Raw genomic sequence first — 22346 nt, 5'->3', positions numbered from 1 at the left:
AAGTTCTTAATGTTATGTTTAAAACTTATTTGGTTAAGAATTGAAGGACATTGACTTCCGGTGGATCAAGCAGCGACAATGGTGGCTTTTTATAAAGCCGCCCGTTCCCGGATCGTGTAAAAGCTGGCGGGACTTTGACAATCAGCTGTCCCGCAGCTTGAATCTCTTCCCTGTCCCGCGCTCCAGGATGTCTTTGTCCCGAAGTTCTGGGATGAAGCAAGGCGCTGCTCCCACATCTGCTTTTTTCAGTGGCTTGTGAGTACTTAAATGCAGACGGAGCAGACCAGGAGAAAGTGGATTTAAGATTGATTGTGACTTTAACTCCTGCAAGTATCTTCTCCTCTTTTTATTGTTTACTTTCCCTTTTGAAGAAAGGGAAAGTGAAAGGCAAAATGGTGACTGACTTTCTTGTTTGATTTTGCAACAAAGTTAAAAGTTGGATACAGATCATGTTTTAAATATAGAGCCAAGAATATTGTTCCTTTTTTTCTTTTTTTCTTTATTACTATTTTAAGAACTCTGACATTATAGAGGCAAGAATTTTGCTCCTTTGAATTTAAGAGAATGGCTTCAAAATGTTTGGTCTCTGTCCCTAAAGCTTTTATCTCCTCCCCAATGATTCAACCTCCTTCTCAGTCTAAACCAAAATCACCCCCACCCTCCCCTCCTCCTGCAATTTCTCTCAAAGACTTACAAGAGGCTTTAAAAATGAATGCTTTGGATATTAAAGAGGAGGTAAAAGATCTTATAATTGCAGAGAGGGCTATTACAGAAGAATTATTGGAGAAAAAAAATAAGCAAGTCAGAGATGATAGATTATTTGCGTTTCAAGGTCTTGCTCTGCATATTGAAAGGATTGATGATAAAATGGAGGAGATTACTGAAAATGCAACAAGACTGGAATCTAGAATGGAGGAAGTGGAGAATAAATTACACAGGATGAACAAACTATCTCACAATACAGAGAAATGGAGTTTGCATTGCATATCAGGGGGTTGAGAGAAAATCTTCAGGAGGACTTAAAGATGCTTATTGTGAAAGATATTGCTTTTAACCTTGGATGGAGACCAGAAGTAGTTGGGAATGAGATAGAAAAAAATTTTAGAGTCAATTCATGGGTTGCTAGATAGAGAAACCTACCAAGAGATGTGGTTATTTATTTTTCCAGAAGATCTATTCGCAATGAAATTATACAGGCTTTTTATAAACAGAGGTTCCAAATTGCAGCTCAAGATGTGATAATTTTAAAAGAAATACCTCCAAAAATTTTAAGAGGCAGAAAAGATTTCACCTTTCTGTCTGATGAGTTAAAAAGTCATCAAATTCAGTTTAGATGGGAGATTCCAAGAGGACTAGTAGGGAATTATGATGGAACACGTTACAGATTAACTACAGTTTCAAAGGCAAGAAATTTTTATCACTCTATTCTAAAGGCAAGACCGTCTTCACCCCCACAAATAAGGATAATTGAAGAGCCTGTTATGGCAGGAGCCTCCTCACTGATGGTCTTGGAACAAGCAGTGTTGCCTGTACAGAATTTTGAGATAAAAGATCAAAGGATGACACGAGCTGCCCACAAACATAAAGAAAAAGAGCAGCAACAGAAGAGTGGTGATAAAGTAAAAGGAACGGTTACTACAGAGTCTGTGGGAGGGGCAAGACCTAAAAGATCCTCAATAGTTGATCTACAGGCCATGTTTCAGAGGCTTCAGGCCAGTGGAGATGGCCAAGTTCTTGACTTGGAATGTTAACGGCTTAAATTCACCACAGAAACAGAGAAACGTATTTCACTATTTGAAACAACATAATAATGACTTGATATGTTTGCAAGAGACTCATATAACTTCAAAGGATTCAAAATTTCTGATAAACTTTCGTTTGGGATCACATTTTATGGCTCCAGCTCCAGGGAAAAAAGGGGGTGTTGTAATTTATGTGAAGAAAAATTTATCGGTTAAACTAATTGAGGCTGATTCTGAAGGAAGATATGTCTTTGTGAAATTACTATTACAAGGCAAGAAAGTTCTTATTGTCGAATTATATGCCCCTAATCAACAACAGAAGCAATTCTATAAGTTTTTGCATGGGAAAATATCTCAGTTGGACTATAAATCTGTAATTTTGATGGGTGACTGGAATGGAATTTTGGATTTAACTATACATAAAAAGAGCTTTTCTAAAACTTTTACTCAAACTAAATTAACCAAAACTTTTTTTGATTTGAAAGAAGAGTTGGAGCTTATTGACATTTGGCGAGAAAGGAATATAAGTGATAGAGATTTTACTTTTTATTCGGATAGACATCAGTCATTTTCAAGGATTGACTTCTTTTTGATTACTAGTGATTTTCTTTCTAGGGTGAGGAAGGTAAAAATCTTTCCCAGGACTTTGTCAGACCGTAGTCCGGTGTGGATGGAGCTACATTTGGAAGATGGGAACAGAAGACCCTGGAGACTGAATGAGAATTTGTTTACTCGGGAAGAGTTTGTACAAAAATGTAAAGAGTATTTAAAGGAGTTTTTTGCTTTAAATATGAATAAGGGTACATCGATGCCCATGGTTTGGGACACCAGTAAGGCGTATATGAGGGGAATTTTGATGCATTTAAATAAAGTTTCTAGGGATAAAAGTTTACAAAGACGTAGAGAAATAGAAGAAGAGATTAAATTAAAAGAAGATGCGCTTGTTCTTAATCCAACTGAAAATAACTTAAAGTTTCTATAAAGATGCTTAGGGAACAATTTAATATGTTGATGGCAGATCAGGTGGCTACCAATTTGCGTTACATGAGACATAATACTTTTTGTAATGCGAATAAGCCTGGGAGGTGGTTGGCTTATCAGTTACGAAAGAAACAGAAGGCTAGAATTATAGAGAAAGTAAAATATAAAGGTACTGAGGTTTTTCAGCAAAATTTGATTAAAAAGAGTTTTTTAGATTTTTATACAAAATTATACTCAAGTGATAATATAAAGGGAATGGATATAGATAAATATTTACAATCAGCACATTTTCCTAAATTTTCTGAGGAACAGCAAAATGGGATAAATTGTTTAATTACTGTGGAGGAAATTGGTTTAGCTATTAAGCAGTTAAAGGTGGGAAAGTCTCCAGGAACAGATGGATTGACGTCGACGTATTATAAGATTTTATCTGAAGAAATGATGGAGCCATTAAAGGAGCTCTTTAATAGTATTTTGTTGGGAGCACAAGTTCCTCCTTCTTGGAAAAGAGCGTTTATATCATTGATTCTGAAGGAGGATCAAGATCTTACAGAGCCTAAGAATTATAGGCCAATATCATTGTTAAATGTTGATTATAAGATTTTCACTAAAATTTTGACAAATAGATTAATGCAGGTTATGAAGGATTTGATTCACAGTGATCAGTCAGGATTTATAACAGGGCGATATATGAAATATAATGTAAGACAAATTATTGACTTAATTGAGTATTTGGATAAGAATAATCAGATTCCTGTGGCTTTTATATTTTTGGATGCTGAAAAAGCTTTTGACCAATTAGATTGGCAATTTTTATTTCCATTGGTAGAGAAAATGAATTTTGGGGATAAGTTTTTACATGCACTTAAAGCTATATATCAGCAACAATCTGCTCAAATTGTTGTTAATGGGGGACTGACTGAGACTTTTAATATTGAAAAAGGGACAAGACAAGGATGTCCATTATCTCCATTGTTATTTGTTTTAACATTGGAGATTTTGTTGATCCAGATTCGAGAATCAACGGTAATCAAGGGTATAAAGATAAGAAAGAATGAGTACAAATTGTGGGCTTTTGCGGATGATTTGGTTTTAATTTTGGAACAACCGACTCAAGCGGTTGATTGTCTATTAGAACTTATAACACAGTATGGGACAGTTTCTGGTTTTAAAGTTAATAATCACAAGACTAAGATATTACCCAACAATATGTCAGTTAATGATAAGGAAAGTTTGGCTAAAGCTACATGTTTTCAGATGGTGAAAAAGGTTAAATATTTGAGAGTATATTTAACTGCTTCAAATGGAAAATTGTATAAGAATAATTATGAATTACTATGGGGAAAAGTACAAAAGGATTTAAATGATTGGAAAAAATTGCAATTGTCACTGTTGGGGAGAATTTCAGCTGTAAAAATGAATATTCTACCAAAGTTTCTTTTCTTGTTTCAGATGATACCTATTTTAAAAAAAGATGTAAATTTGGAGGAATGGCAGAAGGGTATCAACAAATTCATTTGGGCTGGGAAAAAACCAAGGGTTAAGTTTAAGATTTTGCAAGATGCCCAAGAAAGAGGAGGACTTAAGGCACCTAATTTGAAATTATATTATGATGCAGCCGCCTTAACCTGGATAAGTGATTGGCTCAATTTAACAAATAAAGATATTCTTTCTCTTGAAGGGTGGGACTTAATGTACGGTTGGCATGCATATTTAATTTTTAATAAGAAAGTGGACCGGACTTTCAAATCACACATTTTGAGGAATGCCTTACTTCGAGTTTGGAAAAAGTATTATTATAGGTTAAATTATAAAATACCTATCTGGGAGATTCCCAGACATGCAATTGAGGGAATTTCTAAGGGGATGAATTTTGACAAAATTTCGTATAAAGAATTATTAATTTGGTCAGGTTTGCACTGGCATTTAAAATCCCTAAATGTATTAAGGCAAGAAAATATTCTACAGTCATGGTTTCAATATCTACAAATAGTGGACAGGTGGACTGTAGATAAGAAAGAGGGAATAACATTAGAAGACGAAAATTTGGTTATTCAGATTAAAGATCAGAGTCAGGCCCATATAAAAAGAATTTATAATGCTTTAATAGAATTAGATTCAGAAACAGAATTGGTCAAAGACTGTATGATTAAATGGGCTCAGAATATCCAGGAACCGATTCCATTGGACTTATGGGAGATAATTTGGATCAGAAATGTTAAATTTACACAAGCTCAAAATTTGAGGGAAAATTTTTATAAAATGTTTTATAGATGGCATCTAGATCCTAAAAAAATATCTTGTATGTATTCTAATTTACAACCCAAATGTTGGAGATGTGGTAATATGGATGCGACATATTTTCACATTTGGTGGAATTGTAAAAAGGTAAAGGCTTTTGGGATTATGATTTGGTGGAACATTCAAAAGATCTTTAAAAGGAAGATAAAGTTTACTCCTCAATTATTCTTATTGGGTATTTTTGTGGACTTAAATGAGAAAGAAACTATTTTAATGTTGAATTTGTTAACTGCAGCAAGGTTACTAATAGGCTCATACTGGAAGAAAGATTCGTTGCCTACTTTAGAAGAATGGATATTTAAAGTTTCTAGTTTTGCAGAAATGGCAAAAATTTCTGCTTATTTGAAGGATCATACACAAGAAAGATATATTACTGTATGGAGAAGATGGATAGATTATATTCAGAAAAAGTTGTTGTTGTTGTTGTTAATTGCGAAGTCGTGTCCAACCCATTGCGACCCCATGGACAACGTTCCTCCAGGTCTTCCTGTCCTCTACCATCTTCTGGAGTCCATTTAAATTCACACCTACTGCTTCAGTGACTCCATCCAGCCATCTCATTCTCTGTCGTCCCGTTCTTCTATTGCCCTCAATCTTTCCCAGCATTAGGCCCTTCTCCAGTGAGTCCTTCCTTCTCATTAGGTGGCCAAAGTATTTGAGTTTCAACTTCAGGATCTGGCCTTCTAAAGAGCAGTTGGGGTTGATCTCTTCTAGGACTGACCCGTTTGAACGCCTTGCAGTCCAAGGGACTCGCAGGATCTTCTCCAGCACCATAGTTCAAAGGCCTCAATTCTTTGGCGCTCAGCCTTTCTTATGGTCCAACTTTCACAGCCATACATTGCAACTGGGAAAACCATGGCCTGGACTATACGCACTTTTGTTGGCAGGGTGATGTCTCTGCTTTTTAGAATGCTGTCTAGATTTGCCATAGCTTTCCTCCCCAGAAGCAAGTGTCTTTTAATTTCAGAAAAAGTATGGGACTACAAAGTTTCATTTATTTTATGAGTAAATTTTATAGTAAATGTTGTAGAGATTTGTTTATGATGTAGGGAGTTAAAGGCTAAGTATGATATTTTTTTTTCTTTCCTTTTCTTTTTTCTTTTTTCTTTTCTTTTTTTTTATTGTTAACTTTGTTATTAATAACCCTGTACTCTGCTCTGGGAAGTGAGGGGGGAGGGTTGAGGGTGGGTGGGTGGGTGAGTGGGTGGGTAATGATAATATAGACATGGTAAACGCTTGGGCGTTTCCTGCGTTCATGTGTTTGAGAGGGATGAGAGGGGAGGAAGGTGTAGGGAGGAGGTAGGATGGTAAGAGGAGAAGGGGAGGGGAAGAGAGTAGGAGGGGAGGAGAGAAAGAGGAGGGAAGTAGGGAAGGTATTAGAGAGGGTGGACGCAGCCTGGGGGGAATGGGCAGGCGGTACCAATGGTTATAAATTTATTTTATCTTGTAAATTGTATTTTGTATGATGAATAAATGGAAAATAAAAACTTTTTATTAAAAAAAAAAGACTTGTGGACTTCAGCTCCCAGAATTCCTCAGCCAGGTGGCTGGGGAATTCTGGGAGCTGAAGTCCACAAGTCTTAAAGTTGTCAAGGGTGCAGACCTGTTTTAAACGGCAAAGCGGTTGAAAGGAGGGCTGGGCCGCTTCTTAAAGGGAGGGGAGAGAACTCAACATCAATGGGAGAAACTGAAATATTTCCTTCTCTTTCTGCCCTTTCCACCAGCATGCTTGTTTACTGCGTTTCGCAGATGTTGCATTTTTCTTTTTTGCCCCACATTGAAGGTCGGTGGCAACTCTGCCTCGAAGAGGTCTACCGGTGCTATATTTCCAACAGCATTTGCTCCTACCGGTAGTAATAAAGTATATTTTAATTAAAAAAAAAAAGAATTGAAGGACATTCACCTTATGCAGTAAACCCTGTTGATGCAAAGATTCCTAATAGCTGACATGCAGTTAACAAAACATTTGTGAAAATGATCAGAAAAGGAAAGAGGCATACTCAATGTCCTTAAAATTACCTTTAAAGACTTATATACTGAGTTTCCTTAAAGGTACAGACCGTGGTCTCAGTGACATAGTTATTCCATCATCTCACAGAACTCTGAACCTGCCAGAGACCACTGTCTTGTGGTCTCCACGAAAGGAGCAAGGGAAACTGTCTGGAACACTTGTCTAGACTGGAAGTCTGTCTTGAAAGGAATTATGAAGAATTGCTTTCCTTGTCAGCCCTTCATTTAACCACTGTCAACTCTGTTTTTAGCAGAGTCATCTTCAGTTCATCATTGCTTCCCCAGAAATCAACATTCTCTGCTTTTCGTGAAAAATTCAATGGAGCCAGTGGAGATGTTCCACACAACGAGGAGAGCCGCTGTGCAGAAGAAGTCTGATTCTTTTTTTTCCAGACTGAACTGGGATGGAGAGAAAGGTTTATAATAATGGCTCCCTCAAGTGACCCTTTACTCCTGGGGACTACAATGAGCAAATCCATATACTTTTCCAAAAACACTTTAGAAGTATTTTGTTATTTATTTTATTTCTCAATTTTTAACTTTCCAAGTCAGTGGACCATCCTAATCAGGTAAGATTTTAGGTTTTTAGGATAAGTCAAGTTCAGGATAGTCCCTAAAAGTTTGAGGTGATTTTATATTGGGACTAACCCCTGTCATGCTACCACTATATGTGTTTTACTGTTTGCATGACATGCTAATTCTCTTGTAACCTAATTCAGCTTGCCCTGCAAGGACAATTAATAGAATGGAGTGAACATTTTTCAAAACAAAGTGACCAATCTATTATCCAAAGTTTGTAGTCAATTCTAAAAGCTTTCCAAAATGTCAGAGTTAGAGGTAAGGAGAAATTGTTGAGAAATGAACAAATATCTAAGAGGAGATCTGATTCTGACATCCATTGCCTTCCATATAACTTAGAATCAAAGAATCACAGGTCTAGAAGAGACCTTGGAGGTCTTCTAATCCAACCGAGTGCCCCAAAACCGCCCCATCCCCTACCCTGCCCGCTCTGCCCCCACCCTACCTGCCCTGCCCCCACCCCACCCAAAGGGCCACCCACTACCTCCACAGTCCTCTGATTGCCCAGGTGGCCTAGCTGTGCCATGGTGGCCATGCCCTCCAGCCATGCCCCACAGCATCATTGCATGACAGGGCATGAGGATGGAGTCTTGTCCACGCTGCCTGGCTTCCATGTCCTTGGCTGTGCTGCTCCGCGCAGGCTGTGCTGGGGGTGACTCTCCTCCAGGGTGGCTCCTGGTGAGCAGGGGGCCATGGGGGGAGGTGGGGCTGGGGCAACAGCATGCGTGCCCACAGAGAGGGTTCTGAGTGCCCCCTCTGGCACAGGTGCCATAGATTCACCACTATTGGCTTACACCATCCCGAAAAAATGATTGTCCAATCTTTTCTTGAAAACTTCCAGACTTCAGCAATGTTGCAAATTCATCTCTTTACCTTTCCAACAGCATTTCAATCTTTGAATACTGTGTCTTCCTTAGGAATATATGTAGGGGGGAAAAATAGCAGGCAATGGAGGCAAACAGGGGCATCTGAAGGTAAGCTATACAAGTCAAGATGAGGGCTATAGCTGTGTGCTCAAAAGGATGCATGAAAAAAACGTTGCTGCTTCAAACTCAGTCACGACTGCCATCTTGACGTTTTTGACCCCCTGCTGCTATGATGCCCTGAGAGCCACCATGTGTTTTCTCCTCTCTCTCCTCCATTTATTCCTTATATTCCTTTCTCCTGAAACACTGGGATGAAATTCTTGGATTTGATGCAGCCGATACAACTGCTTCCGTCCGACCCAGCCCCACCAATTGTTGCCATCCCCTGTTCTTGAATGACAGAAATATTCCCAGAAACTTTGTATTATATATCTGATACAGAGAATTTATTCATATTCTATTTCCATTGAGAAAAGTCAGGAGAACAGGATAATGGTAACGTTGTCTATGCTAAGAGGAAATGTTGGCTGGGAAGGGAGAAGATCAGATCCTGTAAAATAAACAGGGCGTCGACCAAATTTGCAGGTATTTTGCAGTCGGTTCTGGTTGCATCTCGGTTACTTTCATCCGGATAGCTCTACAGCTGGTACTTACAGATGTAGGCATTTAGATGGGTACATATCCTATCGTTCCACAATTTAAAATCTAAAATGCAAAAAAATAAGACAGAACTTAATTCTAATTCCTTCAATAGTGGTCTGGAAAAGATTGTCATCTTTATATTACGTGGAAGTTTTACACTGGTCCCAATGGACTTTCCCACAAAAAGCAAAGCAAATGTTGACTCTAGGAGAATAAATGAAGAACTGAACAAAGCTATTGATATTCTGCCCTCCCCCCCAAGAAAATGAATTTTCATTGCAAAAGTAAACCTCATTCATTTCATTGCAGAAAGAGACCTAGGGTTCAGGGAAAAAGAGAGGACAGGAGAGGGCGAGGGGAGGAGGAGAGGAGGGAGGGGAGGAAAGGAGAAGAGGAGAGGAGGAGGGGAGGGGAGGAGGGGAGGAAAGAAGTAGAGGAGGGAGGAGGGAGGAGAGGAGAGGAGGAGGGGAGGAGGAGGGAAGGAGGGGAGGACAGGGGGAGGGGAGGACAGAAGAAGGGGAGAGGGAGGGGAAGGGAAGGGGAGATGAGAGGAGAGGAGAGGAGAGAGGAAGAGGGGAGGGGAGGAGGGGGAGAGGAGAGGAGAGGAGAGGCAGAGAGGAGAGAAGGGGAGAGGAGGGGAGAGGGGGAGAGGGGAAGAGAAGAAGGGAGGAGAAAAGGAGAGGAGAGGGGAGGGGAGGAAGGAGAGAGGAGAGGTGGAGGAGAGGGGAGGAGGGGAAGAGAAGAGAGGAGAGGACAGGGGAGGGGAGAGGAGAGGAGAGGGGAGGGGAGAGGAGGGGAGAAGAGAGGAGAGGAGAGGGAAAGGAAGGGGAGGGGAGGAGGGGGGGAGGAGAGGACAGGGGAGGAGAAGAGAGGACAGGGGAAGGGAAGGAGGAGAGGAGAGGAGGAGAGGGCAGGAGAGTAGAGGACAGGGGAGGAGAAGAGAGGACAGGGGAAGGGAAGGAGGAGAGGAGAGGAGGAGAGGGCAGGAGAGTAGAGAGGGAGGGGAGGGAGAGGGGAGGGGAGGAGGAGGAGAGGATAGGTGGAGAGGAGAAGAGAGGAGAGGAAGTCATGTGAACCTTTTTTCCTGATCTCACGATTACAAAAACACTTTTTTATCTAGAAGTCAGAGATGCAGGCTCTGACCTTAATTGCTCATGATTACTAAACTATATGAAGAAATTTCTTGAAGCAGAAATAGAATATGGAGTGTATTAACTATGGATATACAAATGAATGCATAAATTGGTGAAAGTAAGTAACAGTGGAACCTTCCGTTGTAATGGCAAACTTCCTTTTGAATTATTTTGGCTGAACCAAGTCAGCCAAAAGCCCAGCATTTGTCCAAAGTACCTCACCTGATCCAAAAGATTTATGTAAAGACAGGCAAGATCCCAATAAGATTTTGCATGGTAAAAATTGGATCCATAACAAATTAATTAACTAATAATGTTCATGCCCTTTCATTATACTTCTGATCTGCTCTGTGAAGTGGCTACCACGCTCTTCCTAACAAGAGAGCTAGCTTTGAACATTCAGTAGAACACAGCATGCTTGTTTGAAAAAGTTTAGGCCAGTTTTTTCCCACCTCACTGCTTTCCAGATATGTTGGACATCACCTCTCAGTACTCCAAAGGGGGTGGAAAATCCACTCTGACACATCTGGTGGATACCGGTTTTGGAAAGACTAAATTATATCTGGAGAACAGTTATCCAGCTTTGCTCTCATGGAAAGCTAACCATTTCTCCTAAAGGCTTTTGTTTTAAAAAAGAGGGAAATTGGGAATGAGGATATGTTCATTTTTGAATTATGGAAAACTCTATGAAACATATGGGCTTCATTCGTCTCACGTGTGGGATAACTCCAAGTTATACAACAAACAACAAACCTTTATTTTCATGATGGCCCTGGTCTAAAAACCTGGTACATCAAGAACCACCAAGTGTTGGCTTACCGGTGGTATATGTCAGCTCCACACAGTGCTCATTGTGGTTATAGTTGTCTGGCTGCCCTGGCATCCAAGCTTTGTAGTTGAAGGTGGATTCATCAGCCCATCTCCATCGCCCTTTCTTTTGCCAAAAGATAGAGCACGATCACATGTTAAGAAGATAAGTAACCTCTTGGGATCATAAGCTACACCAATTAGCTAGAAAAGCTGAGTGGTGGGGAGCTTTTAGTTACTGGCTACAATGAAGAAGTTCAAACATTCTCCCCAAGTTGTCAAGTGACATTTTTTGTAGTGCACATGCAACAAAATAAAAATAGCAAGGCATCATATTCTGACCAATTCATGACAGTGAAATTTTATACATGGTTGCATCTAACATTCAGCTCTATGAAATTTTAGATTGCCAGAGGTGAATTTTGGACTGCAGAGCTGCATTTTGTTGAATAGTTTGGGCTATTAACAACCACTCTTCTTCCACCGTTCATATTTACCTTAAAAATAGAAGTGGAAGGCCACTTGCAAAGAACTTTTGTTATTATACTGTCAGGATGAAGTGGTCTCTCCTTCAGAAAAAGGGGGGGAGTGAAATACCTAGCACTTGTATTTGGTCCGAATTTAGAAGCTTTCTTGATATCACTACAGTCAGTGTAGGATGTGGGCTAGCTGAGGCCCAAAGCTAAAGAAAGTTTGGAAGGATCCAGTGCGAAAGAGATGCACCAGAAATGCATCTGAAATCTAAACTGTAACTAAACAGGATCGTGGGACAACCCAAAACACACAGACACACAGACAGATATCTTTATGTATGTGTGTATGTGTATTTGTATTGTATACACACACACACACACACACACACACAAACACACACATCCCTAGATTTTAATAGTAAGGAATGTAAAGTGAAAAATACAAATTATTTTCAAAGGAAGGCTTATGCTGATTATATTTTTGTCATTTGGCTGGCTTGATCACTCTCATAGATTATAACAGCATACCTTGCAAATAGATACAAATCAGAAAAAAATATGAATAAGAGAAAAAGGGGGAAATAAATCTCTTCATCCCATATCTCATCATATATCTATGAGGAAATAATAAAACTTCATGATTCAATCTTAATGAGTCGTTATTTTTCCCCTTCTATGTTTAAATAACAAAAATTATTATTTAAACAATGGCTACACAAGATTTTAACACCTACAGTACATAGAAAGTGCCTCACAAATTTCTGAAAGCCAAAAAGAACAAATTCTGATAATTTGTTAAGATTGTGCACTCCTCAAATGTTGCTTATTTAGTTTGTGCTTAAATCCAGCACTGACTGCAGCTCTGAGCATCAACAAACAATTTTGTTGGTTTGATTTAATATCTAGGATTTACAGGTATAAGGAAAATGAAAATTAGCCATTAGATTATAGTTTTGAATTGTAATATGGAAGTTGGTCTGTAACAATAAAAGATAGTTTATTAGTAAATAATGAGATATTAGGATGAGGAATAGAATATATTTGTGGAATAAAGTAAGAATGTAATTAACTGAATAATATCTGTATTTTAGATTCAATAACTATTTTGTAATGAAATTAGGAAAAATTGGGTTACCCCAAGTGTAAATATTATGGATATTAAAGGTTAAATTGGAACATGGTAGTTGAAATTAGATAAGATTTAAAAACAGGACCTGGATATGTATAAGTTAAATTATATTGACAACTGTATTGATTGATTGAGCTATAATTAGAAATGTACTAACTCGAATGTGATATAATAATTAAGGGAAACAGAGAGGGAACCTTTAAGGATGTAACCTGAGATATGTATGAAAGACTCTGTTACTGGACTATTGACCACCCAATCACCACACTGCTTCCTAAATATCTGAATGTAAATTTTAAAAATTAATAAAACTTGTTTTTTTTAAAAAAAAAAATCTTGGGTTCCTAGCAATACATTATTCTCAGTAAGTAGCTCACCCATAATAACAGAAGTGGATGTGTAAAATTACTGCATAAAGAATGCAGTGGGGAAAAAATGAAATCAGACTCACCCCAGAGATATCACGGAGTCCTATCCAGACGTGATTAAGTGATTGCTGTTTGTCTTTGACATATGCAGACACCAGTGAGGACTCTTGGTGGCTGAGAACAGAGGCGAGATGACATCCCGGACCAAAGCTTTGGCACTCAAGCTAAAAAACAGAGGCAGGACAAGAAAATGGCACGTCGTGATCATGAGTGGGAGTGTTGCAGACTTTAAACCTTCCACATCTCCACTTGTGCAATTTTGGTTTCTCAAGAAACCTTTGACCACACCTGGACTGGTGAAAAAATGATTCTTACCTCAGCAGCATCCCAATTTAGTTTCTCATCAAAATATCCATAGCAGTTCCCCTGTTTCTGCAGCCAGTCTCTGGGGCATGACGCAGCCTTGACTGCAAGGAGACAAAACGAGAAAAAACATGCAGGTAAATGAAATAATTTCCCGATATTCCTGAATGGGGCGTGATGGCTCAGTGGCTAAAGGTGCAGTGCTTGTCAGCTGGAAAGCTGACCGCCCAAGCACTGCGCAACTGGGTGAGCTCCCGTTCCTGCTCCAGCTCCTGCCCACCTAGAGTTTGAAAGCATGCAAATGCAAGTAGATTAATAGGTACCATTTAGGTGGCAAAGCAACAGAGTTCCAAGCGCCTTTGGAATATAACCACGCTGGCTACATGACCATGGAAAATGTCTTCGGACAACACTGCCTCCCTCGGCCAAGAAACGGAAATGAAAACCGTGCCTTAGAGTCAGACAAAACTGAATAGGGGAAACCTTTACTCTTTTTTATTTCTGAAGGGGACCTCTTCAGTTGGGAGTAGACATGACTGAAAGGGTTGAGGGCTGCATCTCAGCTTTTCAACTTTTTGAGAGTGGAAGGAGACCATCTGCTAAATTGTCCATGGGCTTCACCAGTTATGAAGGTAGGACTTTTTCTGGTTTGAGGGGATAGGGTTTTAAGATGGAGCAAAAGGCCCCAGGGACACAAAACACTTCCACCTCATCATTTCAAACTTGAAGCTGGTCCAAAATCTATTTTCCAGACCAATGTCAAGGTATTCTAACAGGCTGGGAGAATATTAAGCTTTGTTCAAAAGTCCTCCTTGTCCTATGCCCAGCCTTAAAATGTTACAAAAATCTCAAATGGACAATTCTAAATGACTAAAACCAGTGCTTTTTTTGAAAAAAAAAAAGGTGCCGGAATTCACACATGTTATACAACCCGCCTTGCCTACCCTACAAGGTTCCATCCAAAAAAGGTGCCAGAACTCCGTTCTGGGCGTTCTATGACAAAAAAAGCCCTGACATTGGAATCACTGGGGAAACTGGCAATGTTTGAGGAAAAGAATTACTATTACTATTCCTACCCTTAACATGGAAATTAAATTAAAATATGGAACTTGACAAATCACTCTGCTGAAATCTCTTCATTTTACTAGTGCATCTCAGCAGTACAGTTTCAGAATACTGGGAGCAGCACAGAATCCCATCTGACCTGGATAAGACATAAAAATTCTGACCTGCATATTACATATAAAAATGCCTGAAGACAGAGCTTACTTATCTAAGTTGTTTAATTTGATATATATTCCATATCATGATTAATTTGGGGGACTCACCTCCCAAAAAAGGATTGGTGATCAAGATTCCAAGGCAACAGAGGCCGATGTACATGGAAAGTCCCATCTTCTGGTTTCCCTTTAGAAGAACAGAGAAGTAGATGTGATACAAAAATTAATAAAGTGGCATTCATATTAGCTTGCTGAAAGAGAAAGCTAATTTTTGAGTGCCATCATTTAATTTTGATCCTAGTCTAGCTGCAAACTTTCTGTTGTGCTTCCTAGCACACAACTCATGAAAAGCTCTATTGCTACTTCAAAAAGCCGGATTGCTATTTCAATGCCGGATCACTGTATGGATAATAAAGAGCATCTAACCAACACTTGCCAAGAATGCCTTCAGCCTCTCACCTTGCAAAGCTCTTCAACTGGAGAAGTTGAGTTGGTGGATGGTTGGACTGGTGGACTCTCACTTTCTGAGCAACCATTAAATAGTCTCCAGATGGGCCTGGCACAACATCAAGATGGACAAATTTTTTCAGAGATTTCCTGGTCCACCCTTTTCTTTTTCTCCTAACTTACAGGAAAGCAAGTAAACTTCAGTCATAAAGAAAATTGGCTAGTATTTCCTTAGGTAAAGAAGGAAATTATCAAAAATCAACCCACTGATTCTACATCTTAGTGAGAAGCAAACACCATGTTTTATTGGTTGTTTATCATATTTACTTGATTTCTTTATTCTATTGGTTTTAAATGTCATAGTTTCTAGCCATTTACCGTATGTCAAACGTTCTAGTTTATGTTACATCAAATATTAGCACAATTGAGGAAGATAACTTTTTGCAGAAACACCAACCCTTCCCTCAGATTTGCCCTGAGAAAAACGCACTAAACTTCTTTTTATCTTGTTTTTTTGTAAATTTTATTAAACGTTTTACAAGGAACATAAAAGCTAATGCAAGCTAATGAAAAGCAAAAGAAGCAAAGATAAAAGAAGAAAGAAAGAAGAAAAAAGACAAACAGTGCAAAAAGACAGGACAAAACAATAGAGAAAAGAAGCTTTCAATTTCTTCTGCAGAAAATATTATATTTGCAGTTTTGACTCTTAGTTTATGATTAGGGAAAAAGACCCCCCTTTTTTTCTGCAGTCTAGTGTTTTCTAATCATGAAAACCACAAATAGCAAGTGTATTTTTTTTCCACTTTCCTGCCAAAAAATCTGTAAGGGGTTTCCAGTCCATAAATATAGATGTTTTTTTCTCTAATCAAAGAAGTTAGTTTAGCCATCTCTGCAAGTACCATCATCTTACCAAACGTTGCTCCATTATGAGTAGTTCCAAACCGATTCCACATTTCAGCATATAATAATTTCACTCTAGCTTGCTTCCATTTTTGTCAGGTACTTCAGTTTGTATAATACTCATATCAATTAACCCATCAAAAATAGTGCCATAAAAAACAGATTAGAAACACAAGTTAAGATAGGCAAGAAAACGGTAAGTGAACACCTGTCCAACCTAGACGAATTCAAATCGCCAGGACCAGATGGATTACACCCCAAGGTTCTCAAGCAACTGGCAGATGTGATCTCAAAACCACTGAACTATATTTTTCAAAGATCCTGGAACACTGGTGAACTACCAGACGACTGGAAAAGAGCTGATATAGTTCCCATCTTCAAAAAAGGGGGAAAAATGGACCCAGGAAATTACAGACCTATCAGCCTGACCTCAATACCTGGGAAGATCCTGGAAAAGATGCTCAAACAATGAATCAGCAAACACCTAGAAGCAAACAAAGTCATTACTAAAAGCCAACAGATCAAAAACAGATCATGCCAGACAAATCTTATTGCATTCTTTGACCAAGTGACAAAATTAGTGGATCAGAGGAATGCTGTGGACATAATTTATTTGGGCTTCAGTAAGACATTTGATAAAGTAGATCACAACCTACTACTTGACAAGATGGAAAAATGTGGGGTAGACAGTATCACCACCAGATGGATCCGTAGCTGGCTGACCGGCCGTACTCAGTGTGTGGTCCTCAATGGAACTGCATCTACATGGAGGGAAGTGTGTAGTGGGGTGCCCCAGGGCTCTGTTGTGGGCCCAGTGCTCTTCAACATCTTCATCAACAATTTGGACGAGGGGATAGATGGGGAAATCATCAAATTTGCAGACGACACCAAGCTGGCAGGAATAGCCAACACTCCAGAAGACAGGCTTAGGATACAGGAGGATCTGGATAGACTTGAATACTGGGCGCTATCTAACAAAATGAAATTCAGTGGTGAAAAAAGTCAGGTTCTACATTTAGGCAAGCAAAACCAAATGTACAGGTATAGTATATTGAGTATATTGCTCAATAGTAGTAACTGTGAGAGGGACCTCGGAGTCCTAGTGGACAATCACTTAAATATGAGCCAGCAGTGTGCTGCAGCTGCCAAAAAGGCCAACACAGTGCTGGGCTGCATTAACAGAGGGATAGAATCAAGATCACGTGGAGTGTTAATACCACTTTACAATGCCTTGGTAAGGCCACACTTGGAATACTGCATCCAATTTTGGTCACCATGATCTAAAAAAGATATTGAGACTCTAGAAAGAGTACAGAGAAGAGCAACAAAGATGATTAGGGGACTGGAGTCTAAAGCATATAAGGAACAGCTGCTGGAATTGGGTATAACTAGTTTAATGAAGAGAAGGACGAGGGGGGACATGATAGCAGTGTTCCAATATCTCAGGGGCTGCCCCAAAGAAGAGGGAGTCAAGCTATTTTCCAAGGCGCCTGAAGGCAGGACAAGAAGCAATGGATGGAAACTAATCAAGAAGAGAAGCAACCTAGAACTAAGGAGAAACTTCCTGACAATTAACCAGTGGAACAACCTGCTCCAGAGCGGTGAATGCTCCAACACTGGAAGTTTTTAAGAAGAGACTGGACAACCATTTGTCTGAAATGGTATAGGGTTTCCTGCCTGAGCAGGGGATTGGACTAGATGACCTCCAAGGTCCCTTCCTTTAAGCTTTATTATTATTATTATTATTATTATTATTATTATTATTATTATTATTATTAATCTAACTGCTTACTACATCAATTAAATGACACAGTTCCAACTGTCTGGATCAGTCCTTCTCTTAGTAAAGGTTATTTGGCTTCCTAATGCAATAAACAACATTGATGGTGACTGTACAATGTATATTTGGTAAGTGTGTTCATCTAATCACTTCTTGAAATTCTGCAATGGACTGTTGTCTCTTTTTGTAACTTTCTTGTGTGTGTAACATCTACTTAGTACTGTTTTTTCTTCAATCCTTGATTAAAAGTTTGTATCTAAATAGTGTATATATCTAGAATAAATAAGGAGGAAGGCGGGATCATAGTGGTTAGGATGCTAGACTACAAATGAATCCATCCACAACCATGAAAATGCATTGAGAGACTCTGGGCCAGTCACTCTCTCTCAACCCAACCTATTTTTTAATGTTGTGTGCAACATCATCCTTTGGCACGACAATATATCATTGTCAATATATCATTGTCTGGGATCCTGCAGATAGCTCTGCTTGTCAAAGATACTTCTAAATAGTTGTGAACTTTGACTGAAACAGTTAATGATCATTGCCACAGTGATGCAAGCAATGAGCATTAACTGTTCCAATCAAAGTTCACAACCAAGACACCATATGTTCCCTTTTGGGTGTTTCTCTAAGACACCATATGTTCCTGGGTGGGTTAGAATATTGGTTGTTTCCTTTTCTGTCCTTTTATGACCTTGTATTCATAGTTCTGCATGTGGCCAGAGACAGCAGGGCCATCTCCACGTATTCACTATTGATACTGTCCTCTAAGTCCGGGTCAACAGGGGTTTTCTAACCTTTTCAATAAGATTGCCTCAGAAATGGACTACTGCAATGCACTCAACATCAGGCTGCCTTGAACACTATCTAGAAGCTTTGGCTGGTTCAGAATCAGACAGAAACCATCACATGCCCACGTGTCACTGCTCCATATACCACAATGATTGCCAGCAGGCTTCCAAACTAGCGTTCAACCATTTAAGGTTCTAGTTATCACTTTTACAGCTCTTCATGGCTGACAGCCTGGCTATTTGAGAGACTCCCTATCTCTGATAGCTTCTTCCCATCCAGTGAGATCAGGTAGAGTAGGGATATTCAGAATCCCTTCAATTACATAATTCCATCTGTTGAAAGAAAAAATCTTCATCAGGGTCCAGTCCAAGCCAGAAATAAACAAAATGGAGACTGATTTAGAAAGAAGGTTGTCGTTTATTGAAGAGCAGAGCCAGACAGAAATGTGACTCTGGGAAAGCTGACCACATGTAGCTGGGAGTGGTGGGTTTTTATACCTTCTTGGGCTTTTGTGTTTGGAGTTCCTGTTCCTGTGGCATGAACTTTGACCTGAGCTTTTGAGTAGGCCCTTTTTGGTATTCTGATGGTGGGGGTTAATCTTATTATGTCCTAAAAGTCATATCCTGCTTCCCTGGGGCTGTGGCTGATGACTATGTCCTATGACTATATTCTGCCTTTTTAATATCCCCCCAAAATATTTCCTTCTCTAGGAAGGTGGGTGGGTGCTGATTTCCAACACATCTCTTGGGTCTTCTCTGTGAGGGCACCTGCTCTCTGGAACATCATCTCTCCAAAGTTCCATAAGGTTCCCATGATGATGTATTTCAAAGTTTCAGCAGGCCTGACTGTTTCCCCAGGTCCAGTACTGAGTCTATGTCAGCTGTTTTTGCAAGTTTTCCTATTCTTTGTTATCATTGCTATTCAAGGCCTTAAAGATTGATATATCTCAGTTTTAATTACACTTCCTTTCTTTTTCTTGTTACATACTGTAGAAAGAAAAATCTTCATCAGGGTCCAGTCCAAGCCAGGAATAAACAAAATGGAGACTGCTTTAGAAAAAAGGTTGTAGTTTATTGAAGAGCAGAGCCAGACAGAAATATGGCTCTGGGAAAGCTGACTACATGTTGCTGGGAGTGGTGGGTTTTTATACCTTTTGGGGCTTTTGTGTTTGGAGTTCCTGTTCCTGTGGCATGAACTTTGACCTGAGCTTTTGAGTAGGCCCTTTTTGTATTGGTGGGTTATTCCTATTATGTTCTAAAGGTCATGTCTTTAGAGTTAGGGTGAGGTATGTAGATTTTAGGGGTCTTTGTCTTCCTAATCTCAGCAGCTTCTAGCTTCCTGGCTCCAACCTTTCTGAATAAGATTATCAGATCTGCATTTCTATAGATCTGGTTTCTGCTTGGGGGAGAGGGGTGGGGCTGGTTTCTGGGGGGTGGTTTCTGTCTTTTAAGATTTTCTTTCTCCATTACTGTATTCCTTTGGGAAATATAATATTCTGCTTTTTTTATATTCCCCAAATTATTTCTTTCTCTGGGAGGGTTGCTGTCCTCCCACAATATTTTAATTTCTTCATTACAAAATTTATTAGTCCTTTTCCACACTTTGCATAACATTCCTTAGAACGGAATAAGATAATACATATCTCTCCTTGCACTTGCTAGAGGTTCTCACTCTGAATTATTCTTATTGCATTGCATTGTTATTTATGTTAACTGGATCTGTAACAAAGGCCTATTTACATGGCAAATATTAAATTTTTAGGTTCCCCTTATTAAAATTAATCTGATTCTTAAAACTATAGCAGAGAGATTCCCCAAATTTCTCAGCTCATAGTGCCCTTGGGGTCTCCGTAATTTAGATCAGGGGTCCCCAATTTGTGGGCTGCAGCCCACTAGTGGGCCATGAGGGGTTTGCAGCTGGGTCATGGAAACAGTTGGTGAGCATGCTCATGGACGTGCATCCTCACTTGCACAACCAGTGAGTGAGCATGTGCATGCACGTTCCATTTGCATGGCAGCAGGCATGCATGTATGCTGCTTGCACAAGTGGAGGCACACACACGTGCATGCTTGCTGGCTGCTTACACAAACCATATCCTCCCCTCCTTCCACCAGTCTGCAAAGCCAAAAACATTGGGGAACTCTGATTAAGATCAAAACTGTTATGCCCTGAGCAGTCTATGCAGTTCCAGACATTAAGGATCACCACTTTTCCCTTGACAATTTTAAATACTTTAAACATTCCATGGTATCCCTGTAAATTTTCTATGGCATCCAGGAGTACCCAATTCGAGTTCCCTTTTTTTTCAACCTAAGAAAAGTTGGTGTCCTTTAATAATAAAGAGAGGAGAGATAATTTACTTGTGTGCTCACTTTTATTTTCAAAGTATGCAGCTATCATATTTATATATGCACAGAGGGTGTGTATTCTCAGGAAACACTCATGCCTTAAAGCAAGAACATTAACTTTCAAAGAAACACTTGACTCAATCATGGGTGAAAACTAGGCAGTTGGCTGGAATTAAAAGCATTTTGAAGAATGTCAAAAACTCATAAAAATGCAAAGTTATATATGTCTCTATCTCAGAAGGGAAGATTTTGTAGTTTGATGAACCTAATTATATTTTCCTAGACCGATTCCAATCTGTTTAAAACCTTCTTACTGTGTGGTGCTCAGAACAAGAAAGCCAGTAGTCAATATAGGATTTGATCAAAGAGGAATATAAAGGAACAAGAATTTGTCATTATTTGGAAATGATGCTTCTGTTGATAAAACCTAAAATGGTGTTGCCTCTTTTTTTTCCCAACCGCGTCAAACTACTGATTATATTATCTTTGCAATCAGCTACTTTAAGACGTTTTCATTAATACTTTGATCAAGATGGGAATAGTTGCATGTTTTGTTTCCTAAGGGAAAAACTTTGCAAGCTCTCTATTAAAGTGCGATCTATTACTTTCATCATATTTCATTGAGATCATTTTGAATTTCATTTATGCCTTCTTGGGGTATTATTTTCTTTTCCATCCACCTTTTAGGTTCTCTCCACGCTTGTTAATGTTTCCCACCATCTCTTCAGTGAAATCATAAGTAAAGATAGACTATTCAATATTTCCAAACCTAGAGCATAAATTTATATTTCCTCAGAGGCCATGGTACATGATGTAGCTAATTCACAAGTCAGTCTCAACTAATTTCTCTGTCTTTTTGAGATCATTGTCTCAAAAAAAACCATGATGTATTCCTTAAAAGAATTTTCAAATAAGGTAGAATGCATACATGATAATAGAAGCCTGGATGATTTGTTCATGAGATTATTTATCTGTTTTTAACCATCCATCTCCCTCAGAGAGGGCCTGTGAGTTTATAATTAGTTTTATCTCCAGCTCAATTATCTAGAATCACCCACAGCTGACCAGAAAAAGAAGAAGAAGAAGAAGAAGAAGAAGAAGAAGAAGAAGAAGAAGAAGAAGAAGAAGAAGAAGAAGAAGAAGAAGAAGAAGAAGAAGAAGAAGAAGAAGTAGTAGTAGTAGTAGTAGTAGTAGTAGTAGTAGTAGTAGTAGTAGTAGTAGTAGTAGTAGTGGCTGACTTTGCGATGATCAATAATATTAATCGTGCAATCAAAGCCTTGCTCTTTTTTTACATGTATCACACAGATGATGTACATAAAAAGAGACAGAGCTTTGATCTCATCCTTGCAACCACCATCTTAACTTTGTTGACACCAACTCATGGACCCTTCTGTTGCCAAATGAAAGGAAGGATGTCCAAGTATTTTTGGTTGAACATGAGGTACTGGCGGAAAAGCAGCCA

The 22346-nt window shown here is 39.1% G+C and overlaps 1 protein-coding gene across 1 annotated transcript; it reads right to left on the bottom strand.

The window, feature by feature from the left end:
- Window positions 1–8903: 8903 nt before the first annotated feature.
- LOC120311060 (C-type lectin BpLec-like) lies at window positions 8904–15195 on the bottom strand. The gene is made up of 6 exons (XM_039350188.1): window positions 15074–15195; window positions 14723–14801; window positions 13407–13498; window positions 13115–13255; window positions 11074–11188; window positions 8904–9184 (listed from the first exon to the last, which is right to left on the bottom strand). Exons 2-6 carry the CDS (start codon window positions 14787–14789, stop codon window positions 9117–9119), a joined length of 483 nt encoding a protein of 160 aa, XP_039206122.1. The 5' UTR covers window positions 14790–14801; window positions 15074–15195; the 3' UTR covers window positions 8904–9116.
- Window positions 15196–22346: the final 7151 nt, after the last annotated feature.

Source organism: Crotalus tigris, unplaced genomic scaffold, assembly GCF_016545835.1.
Source record: "Crotalus tigris isolate CLP2741 ecotype Arizona unplaced genomic scaffold, ASM1654583v1 scf7180000018306.2785112, whole genome shotgun sequence".
NCBI lineage: Eukaryota > Metazoa > Chordata > Lepidosauria > Squamata > Viperidae > Crotalus > Crotalus tigris.
The sequence above is the reverse complement of the archived record's forward strand: the minus strand, read 5'-3'. Positions and strand labels throughout refer to the sequence as shown.

Coding starts and splice junctions, on each gene's coding strand:
- LOC120311060 (XM_039350188.1), bottom strand. CDS start 14,789: ATGGGACTTTCCATGTACATCGGCCTCTGTTGCCTTGGAATCTTGATC. Junction 13,256..13,406: donor TAAATTGGGATGCTGCTGAG/GTAAGAATCATT, acceptor TCTGTTTTTTAG/CTTGAGTGCCAAAGCTTTGG. Junction 9,185..11,073: donor GGAGCTGACATATACCACCG/GTAAGCCAACAC, acceptor TTTGCATTTTAG/ATTTTAAATTGTGGAACGAT.